The sequence below is a fragment of the Nyctereutes procyonoides genome, unplaced genomic scaffold (assembly GCF_905146905.1).
Source record: "Nyctereutes procyonoides isolate TBG_1078 unplaced genomic scaffold, NYPRO_anot_genome, whole genome shotgun sequence".
In the NCBI taxonomy this organism is placed as follows: domain Eukaryota; kingdom Metazoa; phylum Chordata; class Mammalia; order Carnivora; family Canidae; genus Nyctereutes; species Nyctereutes procyonoides.
The window spans coordinates 9,945,343-9,966,118 of record NW_026575034.1 but is presented as its reverse complement, the minus strand read 5'-3'; the positions used below and the strand labels follow the sequence as shown (position 1 = coordinate 9,966,118).

The following is a 20,776-nucleotide window of genomic DNA, read 5'->3' as shown; positions in this document are numbered from 1 at the left end:
ACCCACTGATCATCACAAGTGCACTCCTTTAAAAAATATCTTATTTAGGAGTTGAATAGTTTTTTTTTCTGATTAAGAAAAGTGAAAATAAAATGAAAGTTACAGAGAGGAGTTTAAGAGGAAATCTAGGAAGTGATGCTTTTCTTTGCAGTACTAAGTACACTAAGTACATTTGACAGTTGGTAATTAAAGAGTTGTCAAAAATCATGGTTTGTGTGGATTTTCACGGTGTTCAATAATGCTGACTCTAGACATTATTTGAAATCAATAGTTTGAAATAAATAGTCTGATGAATGTTCTGTAGAAGGGTTTTATAGAATGAGAGATTCTGAAGTAATCAGAGTATTTTTATGGAGTTTTCGGTTAGGTCTGAGAATCAGGTCATCGAATGAGACTTTGGCAAAAGTATGGGAATTGGGTTATCATGGGAGGTTAGAAAGGAATATGACTTAGGTGAAACAACAGCAGGGGTAGAAATGAGCTTGATTTATGTGAAAATTAATGAAGATTTCTATATGCCTTGAAGTTGGCAAAAGGGTATAGAGTTGAGAAAAAAAATTCTGGGTTTAGGTAAAGTGGGACTGGTGAATATGTTAATTCTGAATATTGTGTTCCTATACTACCAGGGGAATATTCAAACTGTCCAAACAGGAGTAATTTCAGATGCTAAGTTTTCAGGTTATTTAATAACCTAAATATTTTTGATCCTAGTCTTGGTAGCTATAGATGAAGGTTTGACCAGATGAATTTCACAGCTATGTAAAGGATGAAATGTTGTAGATTTTCACAAATAGCCATATGTAGATTGCTTTATTTAACATATAGGCTGTAGAAATTTAGCAGTCTGTTACTAGTACAGGAGAAAACAGATTAGTATAACCAAAATAGAGAGTACAGAAACCAAAATAGTACTGAAGTAAACCCAAATACCTGGAAGAATTAAATATACATGATAAACATGCTATTTCATAATGCATGGGAAATGACATTATTCTATAAATGCTATTGGAAGGACTGTTAAAGCAACTCAGATTCCTTATTCCACAATAAATCCTAAGTGGATCAAAGTTAGGCAAAAGATTTAATCCACAGAATAATAAGTAAGGAAGAAATAATTAAAACCAAAAAAAAAGGGATCCCTGGGTGGCGCAGCGGTTTAGTGCCTGCCTTTGGCCCAGGGCACGATCCTGGAGACCCAGGATCGAATCCCACGTCGGGCTCCTGGTGCATGGAGCCTGCTTCTCCCTCTGCCTGTGTCTCTGCCTCTCTCTCACTGTGTGCCTATCATAAACAAATAAAAATTTAAAAAAACAAACAAACAAAAAAAAACCATGCAAGTAAAAGTATTTACAGCACATACAATAAATTAGTCTTACTTATTTGGTAGAAAAATAGTAAAATACACCATCTTCACCTGTCAGACTGCTAAAAACTGGAAGTTCAGTAATACTTAAGATGTATAGGAAGTGTACTTCAGAGTGTAGGAAGAAAACCGGTACTCTGTGAGTGGTTGGTGAGAAAATGAGTTCAACAAGTTGTAGAGCATTCATTTCTAGGAATCGAATCTCATGGTGGAAAGACTTCATATTTTACTCTCTGTATAGTGGTACTTTTTCAGTCACATTCATTACTTTTGTACGGAAAAGTTAACATAAAAAGTGCTGTATTGATAATTACAGGCAAAGTTACAAGAGTCCATTGAATATGAAGACTTGGGAAAAAATAATTCCATAAAAACGATTGCACTAAACCTCAAGAAGTCAGATAGGTAAGTTTGGTCAATATCAAATTAACTTAAGGCACAACAGTTCTATAACACAAGTCACTGCAGAGTATATTCTGCAAGTGTAGCACCCAAGTTTTCTATCCCTTTGTTACCATAAAAATGCAGTATCTTCTTTCCTTGAAAATTTACTTTGTGCATTTCAGAAAAGGATGCTAAATGATAAAAGCTAAGATAAAAAGGTGGTTCTCTGTGCTATTTTTTTATTACCCCCATAAAAATTGAGTTACTTTATTGAAATCTGTTTAAATATATTATTGTTTTTTCCTTTGGGGACAACTTATATGAAGACTGCTAAAATATTTGAAGGGCAAATGTTGAGCGCCTTTATTCTGTGTGATGAGTAATTTCTTTATTCTTTGCTAATCTTCAGGTATTATCACGGTCCAACTCCAATCCAGTCACTACAATATGCAACAAGTCAGGACATTATTAATTCTTTTCAAAGTATTAGGCAAGAAATGGAAGCTTATACACCCAAATTAACTCAGGTATGTGACTTGTACAGTTTGAAAACCAGAATTCCCATAGTTCTTTCCTCCATTTATGAGCACAACTGTATTGAACTATATAAACTGTTTTAATTGGGTTTAAAGGCATATTTCTGCTAAATAGATTTTAAAATAATCAAGAGGTAGGGAAAAAAAGATATTTGGCATACTCCAGAAGCATCTGAAGTTAAGATATAATGAAAAATAACATAAGTTTTGTGATTGCTAATTTTTTCCTTCCACATACCCAGTGTTATTTGGAAAATTTCCCAGATTTCCGAAACACTCCTGGACATCACTATCTAGATATTATGCATGACCTCAAACTAGAATATATAAAATAGAGCTTATTATCAGGTCTTTATTTTCTTATTCATACTTAAATTCTTCAGCAGGTTCTGTCCATTCTTCAGTATTTCTTGATTCCCACAACGTTGGTTTAAGCACACTTGATCAATTTTCCACAATGCCTCTACAGGTTATCTTTCTAAAAACAGAAATTTAATCTTATCACCCTGCAGCTTAAAACCTTTACTGTCCCCTTTAATTGACAGAAGAATTGTCTGAATGCCTTTATCTGGTGTGCCAGAGCCTTTACATGGTGGCCCGGATTCACATCTCCAGTTTGCATTCCAGCTGTATCTCCACCATTCCCTTCCACACACAACCAAGAGTCTTCTCTCCAGCCTAACACACTAAACTACCTAGAAAACAGAGAAATCTCAGGCTTTCTCTCTTCTTAGAATGCCCTTAGTCTGTTCTGCCCCTAATAATAATTATTCAAAACTCAGCTCAGATTTCATTATCTCTGTAAAGCAATTCTCAGCATGCCCAGAACAAGTTTGGGGCAGGGCATGGGGGCATGTCTGTTTTTGTAAACCCTGAGGCAGAGTTCATACATATTTTATAATACTTGTCACGTATTAAAACTTTTTTTTTTACTTTTTATTTTGAAGTAATCTCAAATTTACAGAAAGTTGCCAAAAGAATGTTTTCTGGCCTATTTTGAGATTAGAAACTCTGAAATATTTCAGTTTGTATTTCCTAAAACAAAACATTCCTCATAAATAACACAATATAATTACAGAAATGATAAGTTAACACTGATAAAGCATTGTTATTCTTTAGGTCTTACAAAAATGTTACCAGTTGTACCAGCAGTGTCCCTCACAGCAAAGAAAACTTTTTTAGTCCAGCATCCAAGTCAGGTTCCAAGTTGTATTTGGTTCTCTCGTATCCCTTTAGTCTCCTTTCAAATGGAATCGTTTTATTCCATAATCGTTGATATTTGAGTAGAGCCAGTTTTTGTGACATGCCCTTAAGTTGAGTTTCTGTAATGTTTCCTCATGATTGGATTCACATTATGCATTTTTGGCAGGAATACCACAGAAGTGATGTGTTATCCTCACTATATCCTATCAGGCACGTATTTATTTTTCCTAACTTCTGACCACTTGGGTAAAGTAGTATCTACCTGGTTTCTCCACCAAAAAGTTACTATTTTTCCCTTTGTAATGACTTATTTTGAGAGATACTTTTTTTTTTTAAGATTTTATTTATCTCAGAGAGAGAGAGAGAGAGCATGATGAGTGGGGAGGAAGGGCAGAGGGAGAAGCAGACTCCCCACTGAGCCTGATGCACAGGGCTCAATCCCAGGACCCTAAGATCATGATCTGAGCCAAAGGGAGAGGCTTAACCCATTGAGCCACCCACGTGCCCCTTGAGCAGTACTTTTAAGACTATGTAAATATTCTGTTTCTTATCAAACTATTACCCACAATTTTTTAGAATCCATTTTTTATTCTTACCAGAAACATTACCATGGTAGTTAAATGGTGATTTTGTTGTTGTTGTTGTTGTTTTTTGTCTTTGAGAGAGTGCACAAGCAGTGGGAGGAGCAGAGGGAAAGGGAGAGAATCTTAAGAGTTGGACGCCCAACTGACTGAGCCACTCAGGTGCCCCAAATGGTGATTTTCTAATCCCATTATTCCTTCTACATTTATCATTTGACACTGCTAAGATGAAGAGCTTGCCTTTCCTTCTCTTGCATTTATTTATATCAGAATGGATTCATGGGTTCTTACATTATTCTCTGGGTTATTAACTGTTGCTGTCTTTTTGTTAAACTAAGGTATAATTTACATGCAGTAAATTATAAAATGTACATTTTTTTAGTCTCTTTGCAAATTTTAATAAACATATGCAGTTCGGTAACCACCAACACAAGTCAAAAAGCAGTTTTGTCACTCCCAAAAATGTACCCATGCCTCTTTGTAATTAGTACCTTCCCATGCCCCTCACACTGGTTCCTGTATCTTTCTGATGATTTCTTCATCAATTTTTGAGTACCTTACTTTATGGAACAATGAGATAAATCTTCCAGGTTCATCTTATGCTTTCTCTGCCCCAGCCACAGAATCTTCTTTAGTGCTGCGTAGATTTAGAAGCCAAAGATCTGGGGGTGCCTGGGTGGTGCAGTCAGTTAAATGCCACACTCTTGATTTCTGGGGTCTTGGTATCAGCATGGTGTGATTGAGCCCTAAGTCGGACTCTGCCCTCAGTACGGAGCCTGCTTGGGATTCTCTCTCTTGGTGTAGAATTTAAAAAGAAAGAAACAAAGACCTGAGTGCAGTGTTTTCATTGCTTTTGGGGTATCATTTACTGCTAGTGTTATTGTCCCTTCCATGACCAGAGCTGAGAAATACAGGTATGTACATATATGCACACATAATACATTTGAGATTATTTGACTACTTTTTTTCTTCTTGGTATATAACTGCCCAACATCTGGCCCTTGGGCCCAGATAGACTCTCCTGGTTGTTTTTAAGCTTTGGTCAATCTTAGATATTTAAAGTTTTCCCCACACGCACTCTGCATCCCCAAAATGATTTAATATGTAAGACACATGAATTGACTCAGGAATGCCCAGGAAGTTATCTCTCCTTGGGTGTGTGTACCTGAGTGCAGCCTATGGCTAGTCAGCAAACTCAACAATCAGTGAAACTTCTGGGTCCAACACGTTAAATTTCTGACAAAAAAAAAAAAAAAATAGGGATAACATGAACTCCCATGTTCTCTTCACTCATTGTTGTCATGTCCTGTACCCTTAGGCAAGTTTGAAAATTTATTTTCAGCCAGTCCCTTATACCCATAGATTTCTACTTGCAAAAACATCAGTGAAAAGCCTTTCACATACTAGCCCTGCACTTGAACTATTCAACAAATGATTTGTTCCTCTATAACCACAGTGCCTGGCACTTGTTAAGCATTCACTGAATACATAGGTCAATTATTTCCTTAACTATTGATACTGATACAGTGGGGAGTATGTTTTTTCCCCTTTTGGCAAGGTGTATTCACTCCTTTGGAAAACGGCAAACGGCTCTGTTTTCTCCTCCCCCCCCCCCCCCCCCCCCGCTACCGGCTAGTACACGTTATATTGTTTTTGCTTGTTTTCTTAAACTCAATTTTACCTTCATTGGTAAAAGTTCACAAGTTTAGTTGAGTTGGTGCTTAAGAAAGTGCTTTACTAGCCAGAGTGTGAGTTTTGAGTTCTATAGACTTGCTTGTTTCGCTGGAAGACTGGTAGGTATTTTTTTCTGGCCTCATGCAAAATAATTCACTCTGGCTGCTATAAATTGTATATTAATACAGGAATAAAGATGTACTGAATGTTTGCTGTAAAACAAGTAAGAAAGATGGCAACAAGAGGAAAACCACTTTTCTGTGTCTTCATTTCTTTCAGGTTCTCTCAAGTAGTGCTGCCAGTAGTACTATCACAACGCTGTCACCTGGAGGAGCACTTATGCAGGGAGGGACACAGCAAGCCATAAACCGTATGTGCTGGGCCACTTTCTTTGCTGTCCCTTTACTTAAATAAACTCTAAAGAGCAAGTTGAGAGGAATGCAAAAATTGTGTTCTGTTTTTTTGGGAGCATTTCTGGAACTTATGTTTTTATGCATATAGATCCTACTTAGACAAGAGTTAGGTTTCGTTAATTATCTTAATATTACAAACAGCAGTACGTTGCTAGTCTCCTTAATCATACTAAAAGCTTTCTTTTTTACTTTCCAGCCTCTTAGAATAAAAGGAAACCTGAAAATTATTCCAAAATCTAAGGGAATTTAAATTTTAAGATCTGTTAGCCACAAAATCATTAACTTATCTCTGAATAGCACATCCTGGTTTAGCATTGGCAAAGAACACATTTATTTTGTGAGTGATCGTTCTTTCAGAGACTATACATATGTGGAAATAACTTTTATCCAATTCTTTCTTCTGCAGAGATGGTGCCAAATGATATTCAGTCTGAATTGAAACACCTTTATGTGGCTGTTGGGGAACTTCTACGGCACTTCTGGTCCTGCTTTCCTGTTAATACACCATTCCTAGAAGAAAAGGTCAGAATAATTCCAAACAGTCAGCTCTCTGGTAGTATGACTTCGTAGGGTGTTATTTTGAAATCAAAATTGTATTGAGTATTTACCATGTGCTAGACATTCAGATAACTACTTGCATATGTTAATTTAAGCCTACAGCGTCTTAATGGAGTAGGTTTTGAAACCCATTTTATAAATAAACTTGAGATCCAGGCCATTTCTATAACCTATATAGTTGGACATCTTAAAACTTGTGTCTAGCTCGAATCCACTAAGAGCAATGAAGGACAGAGCCCCAAAACAAGTTATATATGTAAAATTATTTATTTGGTATACTTTTTAGAGGTAGCGAAATTCAAACTGAGCCTGACAACAAATACAGCACTAGCTGTGTAACACTAAAGTCCTTTTTTAACCAATTAAAGGACAGTTGACAAACAGAAAATATATATAGTATTAATAGCAGTAATTGAACTGTATAGATTGCTCTTTTAAACAACTCTCTAAAAAAAAAAAAAAAGATTAAATGCCCCATTAAAAATAATAGTCAAAAGATTTTTAACAGGCACCTCACTAAAGAATGCACTTGGCTCAGCAAACCTAAGAGGACATTTTCATACTCCCTAGTATTCAAATAATCTTCAAAGCTGCAGTGAAAGAGCATTTTTTTATCTATGGTTTTTAAAAGAACAAAAAATTTAAAATGATCCGTGATGGCCAGGTTGCTAAGAGTCCTTTCTTCCATTAAACTTGTACTACCTTGTTTAAAAAATGTTTTGACCCAGAAATTCAGTATTCAGGAATTTAATATAAATTCCTAAAGCCAATTAATCTATTTTAAAAAAGTAAAAAAATAAAATAACCTTCCTGTGTTTCTATCTTACCTCCCTATAGGTTCTCTAAGATTTCTCTAATTTATTTCTGTCATCGTCTTTAGGTAGTGAAAATGAAAAGTAATTTGGAGCGATTTCAAGTTACGAAGCTCTGCCCATTCCAAGAAAAGATTCGGAGACAGTATTTAAGCACAAATGTAAGGCAACAATGTGATTTTGACCTGATTTTCTTTCTTTGTGTCACAAAATTATGAGATTAATTTTGTTTTCATGTGAATGAGTAGATAAATTGGGTTCATTTGTTTTTTCTATTGTTCAGAGTACAATTTGGTTTTTTTGTTTTGTTTTGTTTTGTTTTGTTTGTTTGTTTGTTTTTTTGTAATCTCTGTACCCAGTGTGGGGCTCTCGCTCAGGAGCTTCTCAAGGGTACTATTTTTTAAGTGAAAGTGTTCCATACATTCAAGAGTATATAAAATACGTAACACTTCCAAACAAGGATCTACGCATAAATCGCCATAAGAAATGGAACAATACCAGTACCCATAGGTATTCCCTATCCAGTTGCCTACCCCTCCTTCACAGTCTTCCAAAGCCACAACTAACCCAGGCATTTATAACAATGAACTCCGTGGGTTTAAGTTCGTTTTCAGTAAGCCCTATGGGGCTTGAACTCACAATCCTAAATCTGTGACTGCCAATTGAGCCAGTCAGGGAGCTCTAATCATCTCTGTGCTTTGTTTTATAGATTTAGAAACCTATATATATATATGTTCCTAAAAAATTTTGAAAACTTAACCCTGCCAAGAAAGGCAGAATTGCTACTCTGTAATAGTAAACCTTAGAGTTGCTGCCTAATGGTCTGCCTTCACCTACCCTAATTGCTTACAGCAGTGCAGGGCTGGGGGTGAGGTAGTGGGTGAAAAGTGTCACTTAGTGCTCGGGATTTTTAACATTGTTTTTAATGCAAGGCTAGAGCAACCACTCAAGATGGTTTTTTTTGTGTGTGTTATGCAATTCCCTCTGAGATGACTGGGAAAGAAGAATATATACAATTTTAGGATTTAGTATTTCAGTAAATGGGCTAATCAAAAGGAGGAGTTTTATAATTGAAAGCTGAAAATTCTTCGTCAGTAAGGTTTTTTAGTATTTATTCCCTAAACATTCTACATGGTTTTTCTCAGAATAGAACTATAGTACTAAAAATCAGGAAAGAAGCTTGAAGTTCCTTCCTATATGAGAGCAAGGACAGCACATGAGTTTCAATTTATGTGTTGTCTTCTCGGTTGTAACTGCCTGGAACACTGGAAAAAAGTATTCTGAAGCCCCATGCATACATAACCTCAAAGATGTTGAAGGTTTGGTTCCAGATCACCTCAGTAAAGTGATTCAAAGGAATTGAACTGTTTCCTAGTGCATGTAAAAATTGTTTACATTCTCCTGTAGTTTATTAAATATCCAATAACTGGGATCCCTGGGTGGCTCAGCAGTTTAGAGCCTGCTTTCGGCCCAGGGTATGATCCTGGAGTCCCGGGATCGAGTCCCACGTCAGGCTCCCTGCATGGACCCTGCTTCTCTCTCTGCCTGTGTCTGCCTCTCTCTCTGTGTGTGTCTCTTGTGAATGAAAAAAAAAATTTTTTTTTAAAGTATGCAATAACATTATATCTTTAGAAACATTGTACCTCCCTTAATTTAAAAATACTTTATGGCTAAAATTGCTATCCACCTGAACTTTCAGAGAGTCAATCTTTTTTGCTGGCGAAGGATCTTAACTTCTGTGTTGGTGGCTGCTGAAGGTTGGGGTGGCTGGTAGCAGTTTTTAAAAATAAGATAACAGTGAAGTTTGCTTCAGAGTCACCCTTTTCAAATTCTGCTGCTTTATCAGCTAAATTTATGTAATATTCTAAATATCCTGTTGTCATTTCAACAGTCTTCACAGCATCTTTACCAGGAATAGATTCCATCTCAGGGAACTACTACTATCTTTGTTCATCCCTGAGAAACAACTCCTCATTCATTCAAGTTTTATTATGAGATGGCAGTCATTTAGTCACATCTTCAGGCTCTACTTCTAATTCTAGTTCTCTTTCTATTTCCTTTACTTTGCAGTTACTTCTTCCAAATTCATGTTAATGTTGGTATTTTAACCTCTTCCCAGGAATCATGAATATTCTTAATGGCATCTAGAATGGTGAATCCTTTCCAGAAGGTTTTCATTTTACTTCGCCTAGATCCAGCAGAGTAATCCCTGTCAATAGCAGCTATAGCCTTAGGAATTGTATTTCTTAAATAATTAGACTTAGGAGTCAGAATTACTCCTTAACTTACAGGCTACGGAATAAATAAATGTTGGGTTAGCAGGCATGGAAACAACATTCATCTTGCACATCTCCATCGGAGCTCTTGAGTGACCAGGTACGTTGTCAAAGTCACCAACTGCATTAGCTCCTAATAAGAGAATCAGTATGTCCTTTGAAGTTTTGAAGCCTGGCACTGACTTCTCTCTAGCTATGAGAGTCGTGGATGTCATCTTCCAGTAGAAGGCTGTTTTGTCTATATTGAAAATCTATTGGTTAATTTAGCTGCATTTGTTAATTAACTTAGATCTTCTGGATAATCTGCTGTACCTTATACATCAGCACTTGCTGCTTCACCCTTGCACTTTGTTACAGAGATGGCTTCTTTCCTTAAAGGTAATGACCCAACTTTGATGGCTTTGGACTTTTCCTCTACAGTTTCTTCACTTCTCTCAGCCTTCATAAAACTGAAGAGAGTTAAGACCTTCCTCTGCATTAGGCTTTGGCTAAAGGCAACGTTGTGACTGGTTTGAGCTTCTGTCCAGACCACTAAAACTTCATATCAGCAATAAGGCTGTTTTGCTTTCTTATCGTTCATATTTTCACAGGAATAAAAATTTTTTTTTCAAGAACTCTTCCTTTGCATTCACAACTTGGCTAACTGACACAGTGAGGCTTAGCTTTCAGCCTGTTTCAACTTTCAACACCCCTTCCTCACTAAGAGGAAGTTTTGTTTTACCGTGGGACTTGTGTGGCTCTTCCTTTCACTTGAACACTTAGAGGCCATTGTAGGGCTGTTAATTGGCCTATTTGCAGCATTGTGTGTCAGCAAATAGGGAGTTCTGAAGACAGGGGAGAGAGAGGGGACCAGCCAGTCAGTGCAGCAGTCAGAGGACACAGCATTTATCGATTTAAAGTTTACCATCTTACAGGCATGCTTTATGGTGCCCCAAAACTAATTGCAGAAACATCAAAGTCACACTGGTCACAGATTACCATGAATAAGTTTGAAATGTTGCAAGCATTACTAAAATGTGACACAGAGACACAAGGTGAATGAATGCTGTTGGGAAAATGGCTTTTCCCTGGTAGACTCAGTTGATGCAGTGTTGCCCCAAATCTTCAATTTGCGATTAAAAAACAAACCACTGAGAAGCATGATAAGCATAATAAAACAAGGTATGCCTGTACAACCTCACAAGAGGTTATGGCATTCATCTCTTCTCACTGGCACTTTGGAACCACTGGTGCCCATCAAGCAAAATAAATTATTTTTATATACTGTCCAGACAACTTAATAACATAATACTTTTTCTCCTTACCCCCATCCCCACCATAATGATAACAGATGGGGTAAATAAGTGTGTTGGTGTTTTTTTTTTTTTATTCCATCTCAGATTGAATCTAAGTTATTGACATGTTAAAAGAATTAAGGACTTCCTGTCGCCATTGCATACTGCCAGAACTGACTTGCAGACTTTATAAGACTATTAGTTCCAACCACATAAATACTGTCCATCTCCAAAGAAACAGATACTCCAAAGACATTTTCCTTCAGGAGTCTTTATCAACTTCAATCAGTGTGATCCTGTTGACCTCTAGTTATATCCATAACAAGGGTAAAAATCCTTTTTTATTCAAGATGTATAGTTCTGACCTAAGGTGTGACATAATACTTACGTGAAGTACTGAATGACACCATTAAGATTTTCTTTAATTTACTGAGTAACATTGAAATTCCCTAACATTGGAGCTGGAAAAGACCATAAAAAAACATAGAAAAATACTTCACAAGATTGGCTGTGCAACAAAATTAGCTACGGGAGCTTTTGAACATAGATTCCTGATCTTGTGCCAGACCTGCTACATCAGAACCTTAAGGAGAGAGGGGTGCCTGTGTGGCTCAGTCAGTTAAGCACCTGCCTTCAGCTCATGATCCTGTAGTCCTGTAATGGAGCCCTGCATCAGATTCCCTGTTCAGTAGGAACTTCTCCCTCTGCCCCTGCCCCTGCTCATTCTCTCTCTCAAATAAATAAAAACCTGTTGTTGTTGTTGTTTTTTTTTTAAAAGATCTTCAGGACAGTAAGGCATTTTTTTCAAATGTTCTATAAAATAATGATGCCACCATCCTGTCCTTAGTCAACAGACTAATGTTTAAATCTAGAAACTGTCAATCAGTTCAGTACACCTCCCTCATTTGACAGAAGAAACTGAGGTCTAGAGCTCAGTTTCAACTTCCGTGGTGTCCTATAGCTAGTTAGTAACAGGCCAGACAGAGCAGATGAATGTCCAGCCTCTATCCCACCAGTGGTCTGAAAATACCTCCACAAAGGGCTTGCAGGTTGCCTCATCGGAGTAATAGAAATGAGCCTGGAAACTATACTCTGAAGTATGTGCCAGACCTGGATCAGAACGGTTAACCTCCCCAGCCTTTGCCCAGTTATTGCTTAAGTGTCTTGCTTTGTTTTTCAGTTGGTAAGTCACATAGAAGAGATGCTCCAGACAGCCTACAACAAGCTCCACAAGTGGCAGTCACGGCGTCTGATGAAGAAAACGTGAAGTATCTGTGGCTCTCGCAGGTTTTGTGAAATTAAGAGAACTGTGACCTGCAGTGACTCTGGAAACCTGGCTGAGACATGCCGATGATCGCACAGAAGTGACAAACATCTGCACCATGCCAACTCTCGGAGCTGATGCTGTTGTTCTTGCACATTGTGAACTGAAAGGAAAGGAACTGTGACAAAACTCAAAGCTGAGGAGGTAAATTAAGGCAGAACCAAAATGAGCTAAGTTGCAGATATATATATATGTATATGTATATATACACATATATATATTTTAAAGAGACACTGTTTACTGCAGTTACTCAGGAACTGCTTTTGATTCACATTAAGCTGCTTTCAGAAATTAAAAAAAAAACTTTTTAAAAGGGTGCATTGATAAAATCTGAGGTTTGTTTTTTTTTTCTTTGTAAATTTTTTTCCTAAGTTTATGGCACAGGGTACACCTTAAGTATTTCTCCTCCATCCTCCACTTGGATCCTCAAGTTGTACTGAATTCTAATTATACCTTACATCAGCAAGTTAAAGAGAGTACTTTAAAGTAAAGCAGAAGGAGACTGTTGTTCAGCCATCAGGAAACAGTTATAGTCAGAAGACATCATTGGTCCTGTGTTTCCTACGGAAATAAGAAACAATAAATGTTGCACTGAATGTTTGTGGTTTGGAGTCCCTAAATAATTAAGAGGGAACATATTTGCAGAAAGTTGTGTGGGGTTTTTTTATGCAGAATTTTGTCAAAAGACAATGGCGCTGCATGTTTTTCTTTGAGTGCAAATGTACATTGCTAAGATTTTTTTTTAAGATGGCATGTGCTTTGAAAAGAGGAAATTGCATTTTTAAGAGTTTAAAAATCTTACGAGTGAGAAATATAAGAAATCTTACTTATTTTCACCTCTTTAGAAAAAAATAAAAGATGTTTCTCATATCTCCTTTTCTCCAGTATCTGTTACTGTCCTTGGCGAATCGATAATCATTGCATAGTGACTGAAAAGCCTACGTGCAAAAAAAAAAGGCACATTCTTGTTTCTGGACTCATGCCATATTTTGTTCCTAATAGGATCAACTCACTATTTAAGACTTCAGATGTATTAAAAATTACAGGAAAAAAAAAAAACTTTTTATAGGTACTGTTTTAACTGTTAATGCATCTTGTGATTTCTCACATGTGGTATTTACTCAGGTAGGGTACTCATTCTTTTTTAAAGCCATTGTACAAGCTGGTTGTCTTTCCTTTTTTTCTTGCTTTTTTAAAATTATTTTTGTATTGAAGTATAGTTGACATACAACGTTGTATTCCTTTCATGTGTACAACATAGTGATTCAGCAAGTCTACATGTTATGCTGTATGTTTGCCACAAGTGTAGCTACCGTCCGTCACCATTGATTACAGTACCAGTGACAATATTCTGTATGCAGTACCTCCCATCCTTGTGACTGATTATCTTTCATATAATGGCTACAACGGGTCAAAAACTTGGTCTTTGAACTGGTAAAAGAGAAGGGGCAACATCCCTTTCAGCATCAGTCTTCCCATTTCTCCTTCAGATCAGAACAGTAATAGTGGAATCTCTTACACCTTACAGTTTTGCAAAGTGCTTTTCAAATGTATTATCACCACAACTACTGTAAGCGATAGCAGTGGAGCAGGTAGAGAATGTTTGAAATGAAGAGTATGTATCTGTTGGGAAAGCCAAGTGTAAACAAATACCCTGTTGAGTACTCTGTTATTAAGTGATGGAAGTAACGGAGACTGAAGAGAGAAACCACTTTGGGGAACTGGGTAGGCTTTACTAAGGAGGCAATATTTTAGCCTTGCAGGTTGAATAGGGAAAAGCATGATGAAGGTGTGAGGGCTTGGAAAGACCCCAGTGTGTTAGACTAGAAGGTTGGGAATGACCAGTAAATGACTGGGAAAATCAGTGTAATCCGGATTGTGAATGGCTTTGTATGCCAAGGTAAGAAATTGAAGACTTTATCCTTTAGGCATGGGTTATGTCAGAAAAAACTAAGTTTTTATGAAGGTTGGTTGGTTGGTTTTTAGATAAAGCCTGGCAGTTAGGAAGGCCAAACCCCTAAACATGCCAATCCAGACTGGAAACTAAGTCCAAATTAAAGAAGAGTTCTGGTAAATAGGAAGGGATGAGTAAAGACATTCTTAAGATATGTGACCAAGTCTTACAGGAAATGAAGGATTTAAGGATGATTTCACCCGAGATAGCTCTCAATTTCATGTCTACCTTGCATTTAAAGTATCTTATCCTTGGAGTCTTTTCAAAGTGAACTTTGGCTGCCGTTTGGGCCTGTTACTTTCCAACCTTCTGATTGTGGAAAACGATCACACCTTTCCGGCTGTATCTCACTTCATTCTCCACTTGGATGGAGATATAACCAGTGAAGTGGGTAGGTGTGACAGATAATTTTAAAAATCAGAAATGGTTTAGATCGGGACGCCTGGTTGGCTCAGCGATTGAGCGTCTGCCTTTGGCCCAGGGTATGATCCCGGGGTCCTGGGATGGAATCCCCCATTGGGCTCCCTGCATGGAGCCTGCTTCTCCCTCTGCCTGTGTCTCTGCCTCTCTCTCTCTCTCTCTCTCTCTCTCTCTCTCTCTTTCGTAAATAAATAAAAGCTAAGAAAGAAAGAAAGAAAGAAAGAAAGAAAGAAAGAAAGAAGAAGAAAGAAAGAAAGAAAAGAAAGAAAGAAAGAAACTGGTTTAGATGTTAGGTGATGGGATTTACCCGAACTGCTAAGCTTTTGCAGTCCCTTAGGGATAAGATGCTTGGGAAGTTGGAAACTTTTATTCCCCAAGTCACGCCTCCATTGGCTAGATTTTCTTTTGACTTCCTTGCTATTCCTACCTCTGATTCTATTCTGTGTTGCTTTTATGGCAAATCACAGTAGTCTGCTTAATGGGTCCCATTAGCCCAGAGGGCTGCAGAATATAATAAATCATAACCTGCCTTAGGAGAATTGACTTTCTCTTGGGAAAGTCCGTAGTGCTGGTTTGCTTTGGATTTAAACTACAAAGTGAATTCTGCGTTATGCTGCCCACTTCAGTCTTGAAGACTAAAGAATGCTTTAGCATCTGTACCTATAACGGTAACCATCCGTTATAACATCCAGGGGGGAAGTTCAATCCAGAAAGTGATTCCAGTCAGTATATATACCATCTGGAGCCAACAGTGGCCCTGGGATAGAAAGCTGCCTATTTTAAACTTAGATTTGCTATCTCCAGTGTCAAGACTTGCATGGGATTCCTGAGTGTGTTACCTCTGCCCTTTCCCAGTTTAGCTTCTTGAAGACTCAGCTGTTCTCCCAGTTTCTGAGGCCAAGGGAATATTAGTTATTTTCAGCTCTGAAGCTGTCCAGAGTTGGAGTATTGCCTAGAACCTGGTTCAGGAGTGATCAGCCTCAGTTTGTAGTCCATGTTCTTGCTTGGGGGTATTAAAATCGTTGAAAAGACTTTAGAATTCCAGCTTCCGTAACCACAGAATCCTGTTTCCATCATCTTTTTCATAGAGTTCGTAATACATAGGACAAACATGGAATTGTACCTGCCAAGGCAAAGCCTCAGGTCCAGCTCCTCTCACTGCCCCCTACCCCCCCCCATCTCAACAATACACTAAGAATACTACCTTTGGAACATACCCTCTCTGGCTACCTGGTAACCTGCTGTTTATTGGAGTGGCTGATAATAGGAATAGACTGAAGCTGAATATAAATTCTGGCTTAAATTTAAATTTTACTTTTCCATAGTCATAAATAGCAAGATGGTACTTAAACCCAACCTGTTAGCAATTACATTAAATGTAAACAGGCTGAACACTTTAAAAGGACGAAGATTTTGTCAGATTCGGTTAAAAAACAAGACTCAACACACACTAGTTAGAATCACAAAAACATCTACACTTAACTCACCAGACTTGCCCTCCATCGAGTGTCAAATTCAGGTTCACTAAGTGTTAGAGTTCAAAGTCCTTTATTACTCAGATTTATTTCTCTGATTCCAGTAGCTAACTGTTGTGAACAGAGCAATAAAAAGTGAATGACCTATGAGATTGTTACCATTAGTCTTTAAAAATTCTTACAAAAGTATAATTTTTTAAGGGTTGAATGGTACCGAAGCATATAAAGTAGAAGATGGTTCTGTACCCTTACCACCAAATTTCACTCTGCTGAGGTAATGCTCAGTGCATTTTTTTTCTTTTGCTTTTTTTTTTTTAAGATATTATTTATTTATTCATGAGAGGCAGAAACATAGGCAGAGGGAGAAGCAGGCTCCCCTTGGGATTCCAGGATCATGCCCTGAGCTGAAGGCAGATGCTCAACCAATGAGCCACCCAGGTGCCCCCCACCCTTGTTTTTTTACATATTAGCACAAGGGCAAGGGGCAGGGGCAGAGGAACAAGAAAGACTTCACACTGGACGTGGAACCTGACACCAGGCTTGATCCCAGGACCCTGACATTATGACTTGAGTCAAAGCCAGACACTTAACTGGGCCACGCAGGTGTCCCTCATTGCGTTTTCTTATGGACACTTTTCTATGCACTCAAAATTAATTTTTCTGGGGCACCTAGGTGTCTCACATCACTTTAAGCATCAGACTAGTGGTTTTGGCCCAGGTCATGATCTCAGGGTCCTGAGATGAGCCCCATGTCAGGCTCCAAGCTCAGTGCAGAGTCCACTTGAGATTCTCCCTCCCTCTGCCCCTTCTCTGTGCACTTTCTCAAATAAATATTTTTTTAAAAAATTCTAACCTCTACAACCTGAGATTTTTCTGGAGAGAGATGTCTGTGCCCACTTTCAGGCCCTTTAAGATAAACCTTGATAATGGTTCTCATCTCCTTAGAGGATCCATTCATGGTCCTATTTCTGTAAGCCAAATGTTTGTGAATTTTGGTCTTATCCATTAGTGTGCTGTTTCTGGCACCTGATTATCCCTAAGGAACAGGCTGTGCCTGGCCGGAATACGAAAATTCCTTGGACCTTATGTGTACAATCAGATCCTATCACCAAGAACATTTACATCCACAGATAAAGAGAGTAGAGAAAAAGAGTGTTGCCATATGCCTGACTGAGGTTGACTGCAGCCTCTTGAGCAGCAGAGACGTGATCTAGTGGAGCTGTTGAACAGACTTTGGACCTAAGCTGTTTGGGTTTGAATCATACAGCTTCATAGCTCACTAGCTGTGTGACTGAACAATTTAATCTGTACCTCCATTTTTTCATCTATAAAATGGGCATTATAGTAGTGCTCTGTTGATAAGATTATTGTCATAGAATATCATCATATTGTGATACAGCACTTGGAGCAGAGTCCAGTGCGTGGTGAGCGCCATGTGAGTGTTTGCTGTCCTTAATGCTGACACGAGTTTTCACTGAGCCACATGGTAGGTTGACTTCATTGTTGAGAAACCTAAAAAAGGGGGATCCCTGGGTGGCTCAGCAGTTTAGCGCCTGCCTTTGGCCCAGGGTGGGATCCTGGGGTCCCGGGATCGAGTCCCACGTCGGGCTCCCGGCATGGAGCCTGTTTCTCCCTCCTCCTGTGTCTCTGCCTCTCTCTCTCTCTCTCTCTCTCTCTCTCTCTATCATAACTATAAATAAATAAATAAATAAATCTTTAAAAAAGAAGAAGAATAAAATTCCCCCACAGTATTAAAAGTGCTTGCTTCTGTACTTTTATCCCCCCAAATCCTGCCTGAATCTGATTTCATGGCTCATCTTCAGAAGTTACTTTTTTGTGTGGTACCCTGCATTCTCCAAATTAGGAGCTGTTTTTTTGGGGGGGGGGGTTTGTTTTTGTTTTTAAGATTTTATTTAGGGCAGCCCAGGTGGCTCAGCGGTTTAGTGCCGCCTTCAGCCCAGGACCTGATCCTGGAGACCCGGGATTGAGTCCCGCGTCGGGCTCCCTGCATGGAGCCTGCTTCTCCCTCTGCCTGTGTCTCTGCCTCTCTCTGTGTTTCCCGTGAATAAATCTTTTTTTTAAGGTTTTTTTTAATTTTTATTTATTCATGCAGAGAGAGAGAGGCAGAGGGAGAAGCAGGCTCCATGCAGGGAGCCCGACGCGGGACTCAATCCCGGGTCTCCAGGATCAGGTCCTGGGCTGAAGGCGGCACTAAACCGCTGAGCCACCTGGGCTGCCCCAGGAACCTTTTTTATATATAAAATTGCTTCTGACTGATTTCACACTTTAGTATTTATAAGGTAAATCCTTTCCACTCATTAGAGGACATGAGGAAAAGGTTTCTCTTTTCTTGCCTGAGGTATAATAAGTAAATAGAGATCAAAGGACAGCTGGAATGAAAGAATACTATAAACCAGAATCCAAGTGCACTCAAAATTCAGGTTGCATTTCATATTGCAGTTGATATTTAGGAGGAAAAAAAGATGGTATATGTGTGTGTGAGTGGAAGGGAAGCACATCCCATTATCTATTAACTACTTGTTAAGACTTTTTTTAAAAGAGTTGAGATTGAGGCCTGCGCAGGTCCCAACCTGTCTGTGGTTTGGGGTTGCTATTTGCCTCATAAAGTAGAGGGTTTGTCTTCTGAGAAGACAAAGTCATCTCCAATGAAAAAGCCTCCTGCATAATCGACTTTGGCATCTTCCAGGCGTAGGGAAGCAGAGATTGAGGCTTCATGAGCCGGGGTTTTCAGCTGAGATGGAGAGAAGACCATGGTTATAAACAGAAAGTGCAGAGCAGCAGGGTGGGTGTACTTGCTTCTAGGACTCATCTTGGGCTTCTTGACCCAGCCTGAGCTTCCTGGCAGTGATGGAAATAGACTGTGTGTTTAAAGATTTTATTTATTCATGAGAGATGACAGAGAGAGAAGCAGAGACCCAGGCAGAGGGAGAAGTGGGCTCCCTGAAGGAGCATGATGCAGGACTCGATCCCAGGACCCTGGGATCACCACCTGAGTGGAAAGCAGACGCTCAACCAGTGAGCCACCCAGGTGCCCCTAGAGGTGGACTCTCTACCATAACTTGTAATAATCATAAAATGAAAATAAAAAATAGGGGTTGGGCCCAAATTTGAGGTAAAAGAAAGTTTTCAGGAGAGGAACTTTGAAACTTGATTCAACAGGTGCAAAGGGTTTCCTTTCAAAACAAGGTTACTAACATAACCGGCTGCAGACCTCAATTTGGTGATTTAACATCTCTACGGTTCTAGCTTAGGCAAGAAGGAATTTATTTAAAAACATAACAGTGGTCCATTTTATGTGTTACATGAATAGATTGGTAAAATATCTAACATATGATTAAGCACTCAAGCTCTGCAGTTTGGCTGCCTGGGTTCAAATTCCAGCCCTGCCACTTACTAGTGTGGTATGATTACTTAGTCTCTTCATGCCTCGGTTTTCTCATTAGTAAAATGGACCTACTAATAGTACTTGTAGATTTATTGTCGTTAAATGAGCTAATAAATATGAGTGCTTAGAATAGTGCTTGACAAATTTAAGCAATAAATGTTCTTCCTTTCATTTACTATCCTCATCATCAGGCTCAAAGCTTACCGACTCTGGCCTCCAATACAGTATCAACACTGATAGGCAGCTGAGGCAGAGAGTAAAGGGAAGATTCTGGTATCTGTTAGGTCTATTTGCCGGATATTTGCCATGCATAAATATATTCTTATTTAATCCTTGGGATTCACCCAACAATTATTTACCAAGCTGCTACTGTGGGTCAGTCCATAGTCCCCACCTTCTAAAGACTCCAATTATGAAAAGGCACTGTCCTAGATGAAGAGTGAAGTAGACCGTGCCCTCAGCAGGCTTACCTAAGAATAAACTGAGGCTCGGGGTGCCGGGGTGGCTCAGCCAGTTAGGCAGCTACCTTAGTCTCGGGTCATGATCCTGCGGTTCTGGGATCGAGCCCCTCATGGAGCTCCTTGCTCGGTCGGAAGCTTGTTTCTCCCCCTGCTTGCCTCTCCCTCTGGCAAATGAAGAAATAAATTTTTTAAAAGATTAAGAAAAACCAAGGCTCAGAAAGTTAAACCAACTTTCCTAAAGCTCCTGCATCTGAACTTGGGAGCAGAGAGCTGATTCAGATGCAGTTCTTGAATGTAAAATCTGTGCAGCTGCCAACGATTGGCCTCTTCCTGCCCTACCCCCCATCTCCCCGCCCCGCTCAGGCTGGAGCTTTCCCTTCTACCTGCTATAAATAATGGAGAGAGGGAGAGCTATTTTATTTCTGTCTGGCCACACAATGACAAGCACAGATGGCTCTAACGCTAAGAGAGACCGCTTCATTATCCTGACGTGCGATGACGGGGACAGATTTCTTGGATCTAAAGGTGCTAAGGAGAGAGCCACACAGGCTTGAACTCGGCTGTTGGTGCCGCTAAGCATCCGAGATGTGCTAGGTCCTCAAAAGAATAGAAAGGCCTTCACTGTCCTGTTTTCTCCTAACATTGGACCTTTTAAAAATTGT

The 20,776-nt window shown here is 39.0% G+C and overlaps 1 protein-coding gene across 1 annotated transcript in view; it reads left to right on the top strand.

Annotated features, from left to right (window-relative positions):
- The window catches only part of GTF2H1 (general transcription factor IIH subunit 1), a 36,245-nt gene extending 22,977 nt beyond the window's left edge, over positions 1 to 13,268 (top strand). The window contains exons 10-15 of the mRNA XM_055317889.1: positions 1,680 to 1,768; positions 2,157 to 2,274; positions 6,021 to 6,111; positions 6,561 to 6,676; positions 7,593 to 7,685; positions 12,255 to 13,268. Coding sequence (XP_055173864.1) covers positions 1,680 to 1,768; positions 2,157 to 2,274; positions 6,021 to 6,111; positions 6,561 to 6,676; positions 7,593 to 7,685; positions 12,255 to 12,341 — 594 coding nt within the window. The 3' untranslated portion in view covers positions 12,342 to 13,268. The remainder of the gene's footprint in view (positions 1 to 1,679; positions 1,769 to 2,156; positions 2,275 to 6,020; positions 6,112 to 6,560; positions 6,677 to 7,592; positions 7,686 to 12,254) is intronic.
- The last annotated feature ends 7,508 nt before the right edge of the window (positions 13,269 to 20,776 follow it).